We start from the raw sequence: 14,376 nt of genomic DNA, 5'->3' as shown, positions 1-14,376 counted from the left end.
GAAAATAATGGGACTTGTCAGGGAAACGAATGTTTTCCTGTAACTTAGGCGTAGACAATTTTCAAAAGTAAAATTGTCTAAATTTGACCATTTAATACATCTTGGTATTATATGTTTCCTTTGTTAATCACGGAATGCCAAGTATAGGTTCAACGTAAAAATCGAGTTTTCGATTTCTGTCACGTTTTTTTTTACAGATTACTTGCGAACTTTCACTTGGGACAAGAAGATAGAAATGGTGGTAAAGTCGTACGGGATGATCGGCCGACAGGGGACTCGAGCGATGCCGACAGTCGTTTCCCCAGAAATCTACAGAAGCAGATTTTGCGAGGCTATGGACAGATATCTTCAAGTTGTTCCAGACCGTTGGTATGGAATGCAAGCATTTCAAATGTGATCAATGAACATCCGATTCTAAATCATCATCTATGCGTTGATTCCAACGTACTATATACAGCACTGAATTATTATTATTTATGTATTTTATAATTTTCAATTGGTGTCTTCTATTGTAATTTAAGAATCCAACGTAACAGCTTTTCTTGTAACGCACATTAGATGAAGAACTTGCCCTTCGATGTTTGTGTCTACGTATGATTGTTCATGTGTTTGTGCCAGGGTGAGATTGCTTCGTGCGAGTTATTTAAGCACTGTATTTATGTTGCCTTGCTTTACCCCTCTCATGGTGCCTGTAGTCGGCCTATATGGAAAGCAATTGTTATACGGGGACGACATCATCCCAGATTGTGACAAACAGTCTCAAATTATTTTTTGTCAACAACTGTCCGATGTTGTTCCTGAAATCACCGTTCTAGTGCATTGTTTTATCGAAACCAGTGATTTGTCATCATTTCATGCTATAGTGGCGGTTCTCAAACCACTATTCGTGGAAGGATTGAATTTAGGTTACGAAGCCTTTGTTTGCAAGGTAGGCTAACTAAGAGCGAGTCGAAATTGCAAATGGGCACGATAACAACAAATTTTGGGACAAAATAGTTTGTGAAACACTGCACTAAAATTTTAGAGGTTGGGTATCAGCAATGGGTCAGGACATTCTGTCGCGGCTGACTTGACGCGAGAAAATTAATTGCAGACGACCTGTCGCAGGGATGTCTCACCGAGAGACTACATGACGTAAATTCTATTGTGTAGATATTTTTTACCACTGTTGAATTCCCATTACAAAAATTCTTTCCACTATAAACTTGCTCTGACGCAAAAGTATTAAATCCAATTTTTTAAACAAAACAAGCTACGAATAAATTATATAGAAAGTTTTGCTGATGTAGCCTTTTTTGTGTAGCTTGTATTCTCTTGTTTCAAATATATGTTGGATAAGTTTTGCGTCGCAACTCGCAAGTGTCTGGTGAAAACAAGTTTGCTCTTCCACCATTGGTTAGCAGACCGTTTTGTTTCCTGGCAGGACAGATTGTGCAAATTTTGATTTCACCCTGTCGAGAAGCCAGATCTAGGTTACTTTCACCATCACTTTTGCGACTTACAGGTCGAGTGCTTCCGCTCAACTATCACAAATGACATTGAAGCTTTGCGTCTGTTTTTCGCACCAAAAAAGGGTAATTTCACGGGCATTCTTGCAAGTGGTCGTCGTTCCTCATTGTGGCTTCACGGCTTATTTTCATGCGATTTTGCCTTGCCACTTGAGCACTGTATTAATGCAATCCTATTTCCTGTTTGTGCAATACCAGTACGTAGTATTTATGTTTAGGTCTGTGCTTTCAACCACGAAAACCTTTCCACGCTGTAAGAAATTTAATCGGAATAAATAAAATAAATGGTTCAACTGTCGCTCGGTTTGTACATGGAAGTCTTGAAGGATAAAATGTCTAGATTCGGGTCACGTTCTCTTTCGGCGAGCGGCATTCGGTTGATTCTGTTTTCTACGGCTTTCATTTTCCAGTCTCGCGTCTGCAAATGTGAATAATACCCTGGTAAGGTTTGAAGAAGGTGACGATTCACGTTGTTGAAACCAAAATAAACCCGGTCGATTGCAGAAATCCTCAACGGCACAGACTGAAGCTAATTGTTGGGTCTGGTACTAATGACATTCTCGCGCTCCATATCATGACACTTTAAGTGGATTGCGAAAGGATTGCCCTCGAGAGCAATATCGATAAAGCACCGAACTTTGCATTAGATAACATACAAAAAACGGCAATATGAAAACACCATGGTTCTGTTCTACGAGTGTTACCGAAAAGTCACTATAGTATACCCAAAGAATAAGCGGCAGTTTCTCAATTTCCCGGTAGGCTACCAATGAGATCTCAAGAATATAAGGTTTCTTCAAGTTCCCGGGTCCGAAAGTAGCCCAGCTGTGATTCTGTCAACGCTACTGGCTTCAGTCACTACCAACATGGTTTAACCCTTTGCTTTTCAACGTTTTTTGGGAAGTTAACTGCTCAAGGGGGGGCCGTTTTTGGATCAAATTCAATCAGCTGTTACGAGTTATCCGCTGATGCTATTTCAACAGAAGTTGCACTGGTGTGAAAGCAAATCATTTGTCTATAAGTTTGAAAACTCATTATTTTAAAATTTTATATGTTAAACTTGATATTTCAATTTTTGCAAAGGTACCCAAAAACGACAATTTTGATTTAACTTGCCGCCTTCAATTAACCGTGCTAATCCGATTTCATGCAAACTTCTAAATAACAAAGAGCTCGATCGAACGCACGAAGTGTGTGTGCGGTGTGCCGAATCATTGCATTGATTAGAATTTACGACTTGCGAGCAAATCTTATTGTAAGCTACTCGCTGATTCTAAAATAGTTACAATCAGAGTAATATTGTTACACGAATTTGAAAAAAAACAAAACTGCGTTTGTTGTCTTACATTTTTATCCTAAACTAATGCATTCCGAAACTCATGGCTAGCTTCTCGTTTTATGGAACCAAATTTCTCATAAGTAACACCTTAGCCTGCTTGAATAGCTGTTTACATCTTCGTTTGTGTATTTTAGGTCTACAATTGAGTTTGTAGTATGAATATTTTTAGTAGAGAGAAGACAATTGAACAAGTTGTTGAAATAATCTGAAATTTCTAAATTCAAATTAGGTGCTTTTGAAATTGTGGATTTGTGTCAAGTCGCATCACAAATATCATGCAGGCCACATCATAAGTCATTTCGCTTACGGGTGTTTATAAACATGACTCATAAATTACATCCACAAAAAATACAGCATTTACATCAACAAAGCTAAGTTCGAAGCTCACTTTTTATTGAAGATTGTGTCAATCAATTTGAAAATACATTTTTAGTCAGCCAGCGTCGAAATAATGCAACAGCGAATTGAGGAACATGCGTAAACAAAGGAAATGTGAAATAACCCACAGTCAGCAAATCTACATAAATTTAACGTTTACAAATGTTGAATCAATGTAAAAGGACTGGATTGCTGACTGGGTCCTTATTGTTTGAAGCACTAAAAATACGCGTAAAAGCGACAACGTCAGCAAGGCAGTAATTATGTTTCTGGCCAAAAAAAAATAACGTTTGACTTCAAAGATAAAAATGATTATAACGAAGCTTCAAAGTTTGTCGTAAAACATTTTACTGAGATACAATAAACATAATCATTTTGTGCCAGATTGTGAGAAGACTTCCTAGATTCTTTCCAACCATTTGCATGATTGCAAATTATTTTCTATAACTTTACATTGCTAAAAAATGGCTTCTTTGTTGAAACAACGTGGTTACAGTTCTATAAAAAATTCTTAGGCCTACTACATTGAAGTAATGAAATTTTTTTTGTGATTTTGCTGATGACGTTTTACAATATCCGAGAAGTAAAAAATAATAATGATGAATTATTTTACAAAACCGTGGTTTGCAAGTGCTTCACAAAAAATTGTTGGGGGAAAATTTACTATTAGACGTAAAACGTTTGTAAAAGAAAAGTGTCGGTTTACGTATTTATAATGTTTATTGCGCTGTTATCGAATTATAAACTGCCTGTAGGCTATTGTCTACCTTTGTGGTTGCCGGCCAGCTTAGAGCAGCATGCAAACTAAGCGTTTATGGTATTTGCATCGTGTTATGATTCTCGAAAACTTCCCACAAGGTCTTTATTTTTATCGTGATATTTTGTGCCTCTTCTGTCCTAAACTTGAAGTTATTGTGCAGCACTATCCACATCGGTTTTTAGACTCAGTCTTCATTGAAAATCTTTTGTGTGGTGCATCATTTCAAGTAGTGTCTTCCCCTAAACTGTTACACAAATCGCCCAGAACCAGGTTGATTATTATGTATCTTACAGCAGTTGAGAGCCCGTTATTGTATGTGTGGAATTATTACTGTAGATGTCTGACTAAATTCATGCCAAAGTCGAGCAAATTCTGCTTTCGGGATCCTTGCCGTTATTTACTGTATTTTTTGTTGATAAGTTTAGGCAGCATTTTTCCAAGATAAATGAAGACATCGGTATTGTTCGTCACTTAGATTTAGTTTTCTCAGCATTATTTATTCATTCTTTGATCCACTAGTTTGTCCCACTTCTGGTATAATCGGATCGTTTATAAATGGCGGGTCTTCACAATAGCCGGCCTCTTATACATTGGCGCAACGTATTCAGATGTTGAATCAATGATGAAGAAAGCTGATTTGTTGTTTGTCTTATGTGACGCCTAAATTTATGCCTCGTCTACAGTACAAAATATTTTGTAATGTACATTGTGTACATTGTACATTTTGTTTGTAGGCCTACATTACAAAATATTTTGTAATGTAGATGAGGCATTATCATCTTTATTTTGCGCTCTTTGGAACAAAACACAGTGCACTGTGAAACAAAAATACAGGACATAACAACAAGTAGGCGACATAAAGCAGTGAAGGGACGCCATCGAGTTAGCTGCTACGTGTAAATGGAGCCTATCTCATAATTTTGAGTGTATCTCACAATTACTGTTTGCAAAAACGCTATTTCTCCGGCTTCTCCCAAAAGCATTTGCAGTGATACATTTCCTCAATTGCAAGTTTTGTCAATGAGAGCATTTCCATAGAACGTTTATTTCGAAACCAGGTTTTCGTGTCTTTATCCAAGAGAAGATTTCTTATTGTAACGTTTTTTATTCGTCAATGAATATTATCTGCTTGAAACAACTGTTTTGAATAGTTTGTGGCCTCCATAGCCTACTATTTTGATCGTGGATTGCTATTCTTCTTTGTAGAGCTGATAACGCAAAAAAGCTTGCTATTATTGTTTCTAATTAACAGCTTTGCAATCACTGGCTTTTCTTTGTAGCATAAGAAATAACGCGCTTTGTATTATTGAGGTCAAACCAAACAAAAGAAAGCAAGAGGATGCTTCTCTCTGCTCGCGCATATCGATGCACGAAGCAATTATGAGCTTATGGCTTGTCATCGCAATGTAATCCATTTCACGCTTTGCTGGAAGTTAGCTAGAAATAGCAAAAATTCACCAAAATCTTGAATTTACAAGAAAACTGCACAACTTTTAGCATCAAATTTAATATCATCAGATCCGCCTGGCAATTTTAGGAAAAGTCAAGAAAAACCAAGTGCATGGCGTTACTGTGCTTCAAATAATTAAAGGAAATATGAGGGGGGGGCCAAATCTGGCCTCCCTTTGAGGAGCAAAGTGTTAATGATGACGTTACTTTGTTTCAGATACAATAGCTAATCCCGAACACTGCAAATAGTATTCAATACTTTACCGAGTATAATATTATGGCACAGACTGCGACACCCAGAAAGCTTATTGTAGCAGCTGGATATTTGATGCTGTAGTTATCGCGATCAAGAGACACGTTTCGTTTTGGCGCAAATTGAACTCTGGAGAAGGGAAGTAGCTTTCGAACTGTAACATAAATGAAAAGCTGGATGAAAACAGCACGGTCACCAAACCTAACAGTTTAAGTAAGCAGATGCATTACGGTACTTGAAAGAACCACTTGTCTCAGCTATCGTAAACAACTGGAGGCGTGGCAGTTGCTGCCACATGAGGACGACTTAACCAAACAACCAATACAAAAAAGAAGTGAAAACACAAGCATTTAAAAATAAACGCACGGTACTTATCACTATCTACAGACTTATATTGAATATAAAGTGTTCGTAGCCGCAACAGTGAGTAAAAATTGCAGCTCAATATTAAGGTCAAATGTTGAAAATTCATACCGTTCAAAAAAAACGAAATACTAAAGCAAGGCATTGTTTTGATAAACGGAACCTCACTTCTTTCGGGTTAGGATTACCAAATTAAGATTGTATATAATTATAGCCCCTCCATTACAAATGATCACGAGCTGCCACACTGGAATGATCTATTCACTTCCAACTAACATTTCTGGACAAAGAAAAAGTCAGCAATTAATTTGTGGTGGCCCATAAAAATTCAATGATTCATTTAAGGAGAAAATTTTGCGGAGACTCCGATCAGTGACTTCGGTCTTATTCTATTTTTTCTCTCGACCTTTTCAGGGGGTGAAGTGTTTAGGTGACGAGATAGGTTGCATCCGTTCAAAGTAATTCGTCCCCGGAACAATCTATTCCTCAAGAGATACAGCAGCGCCTGAGTTGCTGATCAGAGTTTCTGCAAACATTTTTAATTTTGTTGGAGTTGGGAACCTTTGTTTGTCGAAAAGGGTAGTGGCTTGTTTGTGGTGGCTCATAACAACTCAATGATCGATTTCCAATGAATTCGAATTGGTATCAGTAACTTTGGTGCTGCCCAACTGTTTTGACAAAGTTAAAAAAATTTTATAAATCATCAACTTCGACACTGCCTATTTTTTATCTCTATTCTTTCAAGCAACAAAGTGTTCAGAGGATGAATTAGTTATCCTCCACATATCAGTCCCAATATCGACTAAAAAAGCAATTATGATACACTGAGATCCTAACACTTAATGGCAGCACTACCTGGACAAAATGACATCTGCTTCCACCTCAAACACAATATGCCTAAATAATTACTTAGTTGTCTATATAAATTACTCTTGCGACCAGTTTAGTTTATTTTTCTTCTGTTGTTAATAAACAACTAAGGCCAAGTTGGCGACCATTCCAAGCCAAAAAGTGAATAAATTTTAACGTTCAGTTTAGTTAGTTCTGAGCTGCTAAATCTCATCATTCATTTTGCTTCAAAGAAGCCTGGTCTTCATATCAAAACATCAGGGTTGACCAGCTATCTGCAGCAACTCCTCCATCTCTACTGTTGACATCTTCAATTTTTAGGTTTCTTTTGTCATGTTATTTTTCACGGTGCGAACTCATCTTTCTTTGGTCATCCTTTTCTCATTTTTCCTGTTACTACCTTATTCTAAACTCGCTTTGTCAAATTGTTTTCATCCATTCGTTTAAGATGATCTCAAAACTATGACCACACAAGAACTCTTCAATATTCTCAACATCAGTCTACTCGCTCAAGGCATCATTTCTACTTTTGTCGAGAAGTACCGGTATCTTGCCACACATCATACAAACCATCCTCATTTCTGTCATCTGCATTCGCCTAATATCTGCCCTCTTCATCACCCAACATTTTGCTTTCATAACATATCACGCTTCATACACATATATATGCTTTGTACAACCTTCCTTTCAATCTACGAAAAAGCATTCTGCTACAAACTGTGCCTGAAAATTCTTTAATCCTTTTCCAACCCACACGTACGGTATCCTTGCCGTCACTGCTCTGCTGGTGCAATCATCTATTCCCAACATATCTCTGATTTAATAATCACAAATACAGTGGCTCCGCTTTAAAGCTGGATCACTTCGAGCAGAGGGCTTTTGATCCAGTTAGCCGAAAACATACAGTACTGAATTAGAAAAACGATCAAGTTTTATTTAGTCATCAAAGCAAAAAAAGAAATAATGAAATAAGAACTAATAACACTGGTCTACAAAAAAAGAATTTTTTTCTGCTGTTTGAACTTTGAAAACTGATTTAAAGTAATTTTGGGGTGCTGAATCCGAATCTGAACTCAGATTTTCACTATCACATCAAATTTTTTAAATATAACAAAAATGCTTTATTTGCTAAAAGTGAAAGATTTGGCGTTGCGTTTACCACCAGCATATGCAGTGCTATAGCGAAAGGTACCGTAGTCTTAGACAGGCCAAAACAGCCTAAATAAGGTTACTGGATAAGCATTGTCATAGGCCTGCTTAAATCTTTGTGGTTTCACGCAAAACATTGATGGGGGAGGGGGTCAATTATACTTTTTGCCTCCCTTTTAGCTTGTTATTACTGTCTTGTTAATAATGTTGCTTAGAAAACAAATCGGTATCAAAATTATAGTTTGTGGGTGTATTTCAGCTATTTATGCAACACATGGCCTGGATTTCTGGATATAGCACAATGTGTATGTGTGATAAACGCAATGTCAAATTTTCCACTTTTGACAGAAGTAACAATTTGTTGTTATCGTATCTCACAAACCTGACGTGATAGGATAATTCGGATTCAGCACCCCAAAATTACCCTAAATCAGTTCTCAAAGTTCATACAGCAAAAATCGTGTAGACCAGTATAATCAATGCAGTAATATTTATTTATACTGCATTAAAATACAGTATTTCTGCTCAATAAATCGCCATATAGTCGCCTGTTTCAAGTCAGCTGTAAGTACTTGGCTTGATGTTTTTTCCAACTTTATGGCGAATTATTGGATTTTACCGTCAGTTTCGGTGCAAAAGTGATCCAATTATGCAAAAAAAGTGATCCAGAAAAGCGGCATACATTTATATTGAAATGCACATGTGATTCGGGACTTAGAAAAATGATCCAGCCGGTCCCACGAATTACCCATAAGTACCCATAAGCACCATAAGTACCCATAAGCCCCATAAGTCGCGTCGAATTACCCATAAGCCCCATAAGTCGCGTCGAATTACCCATAAGCCCCATAAGTCGCGTCGAATTACCCATAGGCACCATAAGTAGCATTGAATTACCTAGAAGTAACGTCGAATTACCCATAAGCCTGTATAGTGTAGAGTGTAGTCTATAGCCGTCTAGAAGCCTAGTAGTCGGCTGCATAGCCGAGTGGTGAGGAGCACGGGCTGGGCGTTCCAAAATATAGTTTGACACCGCTCAAGAGCAGGACACTTGAAGGCATGCCTAAAGGTGGAAACAAAGATTGGCTTCGTTGCCTTCTCGTCCGCTTGTGTGTAATCTGCAGTTTGCTGCAGCAGATGGAGTGTTTTGTCCGATAAAACACCTTAACATTGGGCAATTTTCCCTATGAACCAGGTGACTGCAGCATAGCAATCGTTCTCGCACTCAGCCAGAGACTTAATTCTTGCTTTGAACTTGATAATTAAAGAAAAAAAAAGAATAATGGCAAGGGTGGGAATCAAACCCGTGTCGACAAATTCAATACCCTTTGCCTTAACCACTCAGCCACGTAAGCGCTCGTAAAATCATCGCTTAATTTGTTTATATGGGTAATGTTTCGAGAACGTTCAAAATATTATCAGTTTAGTTTGTTTTTATTTCTGACCATCACAACGAAAAAACAATACACGACAAACTTAGCACAGATTTATAAAAGGTAGAAGCGACAAAACGCGGACGTTATAACGTGCACGATACCAAAGCCTGCAGATTACATATACGCTGACATGAGGCGTAAGTAATTCCACGTTGCTTATGGGTAATTCGACGCAACTTATGGGGCATTTGGGTAATTCGACGCGACTTATGGGGCTTATGGGTAATTCGACGCGACTTAAGGGGCTTATGGGTAATTCGACTCGCGTCGAATTACCCATAAGTCGCGTCGAATTACCCATAAGCAACGTGGAATTACTTACGCCTTCATGTCAGCGTATATGTAATCTGCAAGTCGCTGTTGCGACTTGCGATCGTGTCACTTAAACTGATTGTCCTGCTTTGGTATCATGCATGTTATAACGTCCGCGTTTTGTCTCTTCTACCTTTTATAGACCTCTGCTAAGTTTGTCGTATATTGTTTTTTCGTTGTGATGGTCAGAAATAAAAACAAACTAAACTGATAATATTGTGAACGTTCTCGAAACATTACCGATATAAACCAAATTAAGCGAAGATTTTACGAGCTCTTGCGTGGCTGAGTGGTTAAGGCAAAGGGTATTGAATTTGTCGACACGGGTTTGATTCCCACCCTTGCCATTATTTTTTTTTTCTTTAATTACCAAGTTCAAAGCAAGAATTAAGTCTCTAGCTGAGTGCGAGAACGATTGCTATGCTACAGTCACCTGGTTCATAGGTCTATAAAAGGTAGAAGCGACAAAACGCGGACGTTATAACGTGCATGATACCAAAGCAGGACAATCAGTTTAAGTGACACGATCGCAAGTCGCAACAGCGACTTGCAGATTACATATACGCTGACATGAAAGCGTAAGTAATTCCACGTTGCTTATGGGTAATTCGACGCGACTTATGGGTAATTCGACGCGAGTCGAATTACCCATAAGCCCCATAAGTCGCGTCGAATTACCCATAAGCTCCATAAGTCACGTCGAATTACCCAAATGCCCCATAAGTCGCGTCGAATTACCCATAAGCAACGTGGAATTACTTACGCCTCATGTCAGCGTATATGTAATCTGCAGGCTTTGGTATTGTGCACGTTATAACGTCCGCGTTTTGTCGCTTCTACCTTTTATAGATCTGTGCTAAGTTTGTCGTGTATTGTTTTTTCGTTGTGATGGTCAGAAATAAAAACAAACTAAACTGATAATATTGTGAGCGTTCTCGAAACATTACCCATATAAACAAATTAAGCGAAAATTTCCCGAACGCTTGCGTGGCTGAGTGGTTAAGGCAAAGGCTATTGAATTTGGTGACACGGGTTTGATTCCCACCCTTGCCATTATTCTTTTTTTTCTTTAATTATCAAGTTCAAAGCAAGAATTAAGCCTCTAGCTGAGTGCGAGAACGATTGCTATGCTGCAGTCACCTGGTTCATAGGGAAAATTGCCCAATGTTAAGGTGTTTTATCGGACAAAACACTCCATCTGCTGCAGCAAACTGCAGATTACACATAAGCGGACGGGAAGGCAATGAAGCCAATCTTCGTGTCCACCTTTAGGCATGCCTTCAAGTGTCCTGCTCTTGAGCGGTGTCGAACTATATTTTGGAACGCCCAGCCCGTGCTCCTCACCACTCGGCTATGCAGCCGACTACTATAGGCTTCTAGACGGCTATAGACTACACTCTACACTATACAGGCTTATGGGTAATTCGACGTTACTTCTATGTAATTCAATGTTACTTATGGTGCCTATGGGTAATTCGACGCGACTTATGGGGCTTATGGGTAATTCGACGCGACTTATGGGGCTTATGGGTAATTCGACGCGACTTATGGGGCTTATGGGTAATTCGACGCGACTTATGGGGCTTATGGGTAATTCGACGCGACTTATGGTGCTTATGGGTACTTATGGGTACTTATGGGGCTTATGGGTAATTCGTGGGACCCTGATCCAGCTAACCGAATGATCCAGTTAAGCGGAGTCTACTGTACATATAAAAATGGCAGTGGCTATTTGACCGGCTCCGGTCTTTGAATCTGAAACACTATTTGACCGGTCATGACGTCACTACATAAGCACTTTTTTCTTTCAAAGCAAAAGACGATAAGCGCCTTAAGTTTTAAATTCAACGCATTTTCTTCAACTGAGTCCGTGGCGCATACGTAACGTCTCGGGCTACCATTCTAGAGGGAATGAGTTCGATACTATCCGGAAGCGTTATTTTTTTTTTTTTTTTAACTACAAAAGGATACAAACTGATATGGATGAATCAACTAGTGAATAAAAAAGTTTCAAAACGAATTAAAAAAGTTTTTTCTAGTCTTTATTTTTAACAAATTCCTTTCATTTCTTAGCACAAATTCTCTGAAAAAATCACACCTTCTAATAGGCTGTAAGATTACGTTTCGCTGAAGTCCGAAGTTAAAAATTAAATCCAGTCTCATTGTCGCACAACAATCAGTCAAGTTTCAAATCATCATCTCAACCAACCCTTCAAGACAACTTTCCACTTTCACTGTACTATGCTACGCTGAAGAGGTCGGGAGATCGAAACACTGGCCTTTGTCCGTAGTTGCTTTTCAGAATGTCTTTTTAGACATTCTTGTTGGGTCAATAATGTCTTTTTAGATATTACTTTTAAAGAAATAAAAAGGAGTCAAAAGGCATGTAAATTTCACTCTGTGTGGAGCTACATGTACTTGAGAGGTTAACTGTTATTCTTTTATTCACAAATTAAAAAAACTTAACTTCATTACTCACATTTGGAAAGATTTAAAAAATGGGCTGTGGGCTACTCAAATTAAAAATTGACCACAAAAATGCACTTTGGGTCAAAATTTAGTTAAAAAAAAAAAAGAACGCGTACGGATAGTATCGAACTCATTCCCTCTAGAATGGCAGACCGAGACGTTACGTATGCGCCAAGGACTCAGTTGAAGAAAAGGTGTTGAATTTAAAACTTAAGGCGCTTATCGTCTTTTGCTTTGAAAGAAAAAAGTGCTTATGTAGTGACGTTATGACCGGTCAAATAGTGTTTTAGATTCAAAGACCGGAGCCGGTCAAATAGCCACTGCCTATAAAAATTGAACAGCAAGGATGGCAGGGAGACCAAAAGGTCATCAAAGCAAGCTGACATCAAATTAAAATTTACCTTTAATACAAAAAGATGTGTAGCGTCATCAATATTACCTGCAAAAACTTTTAATATCTTCATATTCGCAGCCAGTAGCCACCAGCAAATTCTTCCAAAAACTTAAATAACAAAAACAACAATCACTGGTCAAGAAAGATTTTCATCTAAATCTTTTAGCCAGAGTTGCCAGATCTGACCAGGTTAAATAAATGGCAGATGTAAATGAATTACCCAACTACTGCCTTAAAAATGCTTCAAACGCAACTTTATTTCACCAAGACTTATTCACTTATTCAATAACTTATGCAAAACTTATTCACCAAAACTTATTCAACTTATTCACCAAAACTTATTCAATCTTTCTGTTAAGGTTAGGATATTTAGAAAAAAAAGTTTAAAAAAATTTTTCACTAAATTTGAGGCAGGTTATTTGCCAAACCTACTTAATTTTTAACCCTTTCTTTCCCAGCGTTGCCGTTCGGCAACACGAAATAAAATAAACAAAGAAACAAAAAAATTTTCATTTTATTTTTTGAAGTCATTACTACCCCATGAGGGCTTTAGAAAAATTTTCCCACCCAAAATAATAATTCGGGAAGGAAAGGGTTAAAAAATAAATAAAAATGTCATTGCCTTTGAAAACGCCGGTTTAATCGTGCTTCCTGTGCCAGTACCGCTTTCCCAACTAAAAACTTACAAGAACTTTCGAATTTTTTTAAATTGAGCACAAAATTTTTCTGGCAACATCGTTTCTAGCTGGTGAAGCCGTTACGCTTGATTTGACCTTCAAAATATCGATAAAAAAAGAAAAACTTTTTATTCCCGTCGTCAGGGATGTTCGGATCCATCTTTTTCAAGATCCTGAGCCGACGAGTAAAAACCTTTATCTGATAGTTATGAAAATTTAAAAGATTCTGTTCTGATCCTGCCAATTTGAAACAATTTTATGAATATCTCCACTTCCTGACAATCCTAATAATTATTACAATTTTATTGACAAAAGGCTTTTTTACTGCTTAATAATCCAATGCAGGAGTTCTAAGTTTTTTCATTGAATGTTTATAATCCCCTGATGACAGCAGAACCGCTGCTGGCGTAACTACGCTTCGATGACACACAGGTAACAAAAATGACTCAAGAAATGTCTTTATTTGTGAGTCCGATTTGTAGAGTTTAGTCTCAAGGAATTGGTTGTATGGTTGGTTGGTTGGTTTTGAATCTTTATCTTCGGACTGACAAAGCCCTGATAGGTTATTCCTGGTAGTTTTGCATACTTGTGGAGGTTTTTGACGCAGGTTACCCAGATTGACAGAGTGAAATTTTCGATTGTTGAAGTCTTGTTGCCGAGGAAATATTCCATCCATTAAGTGCTACTGAATGGAGAGCAGTCCTTAGAATGCGCTGCTCACGCGCACACCTCGAAAGTCGAACCAGCGGCGCTTGATCTTGAAGCTTCTTTGTTCACGAAATCACGCACTAACCAATTGAGTTATCGGGGTGGACTTGTTCGTGATTATTCGTGAGTTCGAATTGCAGAATTTCACAATCATCATTAAGTTCCTTCCTCTCGTCGAGAGTTGGAAGCAACATAGGCGTAGCCAGGGGGGGGGGGGCGAAAAAGGCCATGGTCGCCCCCCAAATTTTCCAGGTTTGGATTTCGAAGTTGAGCCCTTTGTTGAAAATGTAATAAAATTTGTAGAAATTTATAATGTTTTTCAAGACATCTGG

General features: G+C 38.1%; 2 protein-coding genes across 2 annotated transcripts in view; one reads left to right on the top strand and one right to left on the bottom strand.

Moving 5' to 3' along the window:
* The window catches only part of LOC145776652 (1-phosphatidylinositol 3-phosphate 5-kinase-like), a 44,584-nt gene extending 42,826 nt beyond the window's left edge, over window positions 1-1,758 (top strand). Inside the window, exon 49 of the mRNA XM_082587883.1 lies at window positions 198-1,758. Coding sequence (XP_082444009.1) covers window positions 198-397 — 200 coding nt within the window. The 3' untranslated portion in view covers window positions 398-1,758. The remainder of the gene's footprint in view (window positions 1-197) is intronic.
* On the bottom strand, window positions 1,758-12,853 carry LOC145777096 (uncharacterized). Its single transcript, XM_082588384.1, has 3 exons — window positions 12,705-12,853; window positions 5,699-5,841; window positions 1,758-1,926 (listed from the first exon to the last, which is right to left on the bottom strand). The coding sequence occupies exons 1-3, from the start codon at window positions 12,727-12,729 to the stop codon at window positions 1,798-1,800; spliced, it is 297 nt and encodes a 98-aa protein (XP_082444510.1). The 5' UTR covers window positions 12,730-12,853; the 3' UTR covers window positions 1,758-1,797.
* Window positions 12,854-14,376: the final 1,523 nt, after the last annotated feature.

This window comes from Aplidium turbinatum, chromosome 9 (genome assembly GCF_918807975.1).
Source record: "Aplidium turbinatum chromosome 9, kaAplTurb1.1, whole genome shotgun sequence".
Taxonomy (NCBI): domain Eukaryota; kingdom Metazoa; phylum Chordata; class Ascidiacea; order Aplousobranchia; family Polyclinidae; genus Aplidium; species Aplidium turbinatum.
This window is presented reverse-complemented; position numbering and strand designations above follow the sequence as displayed.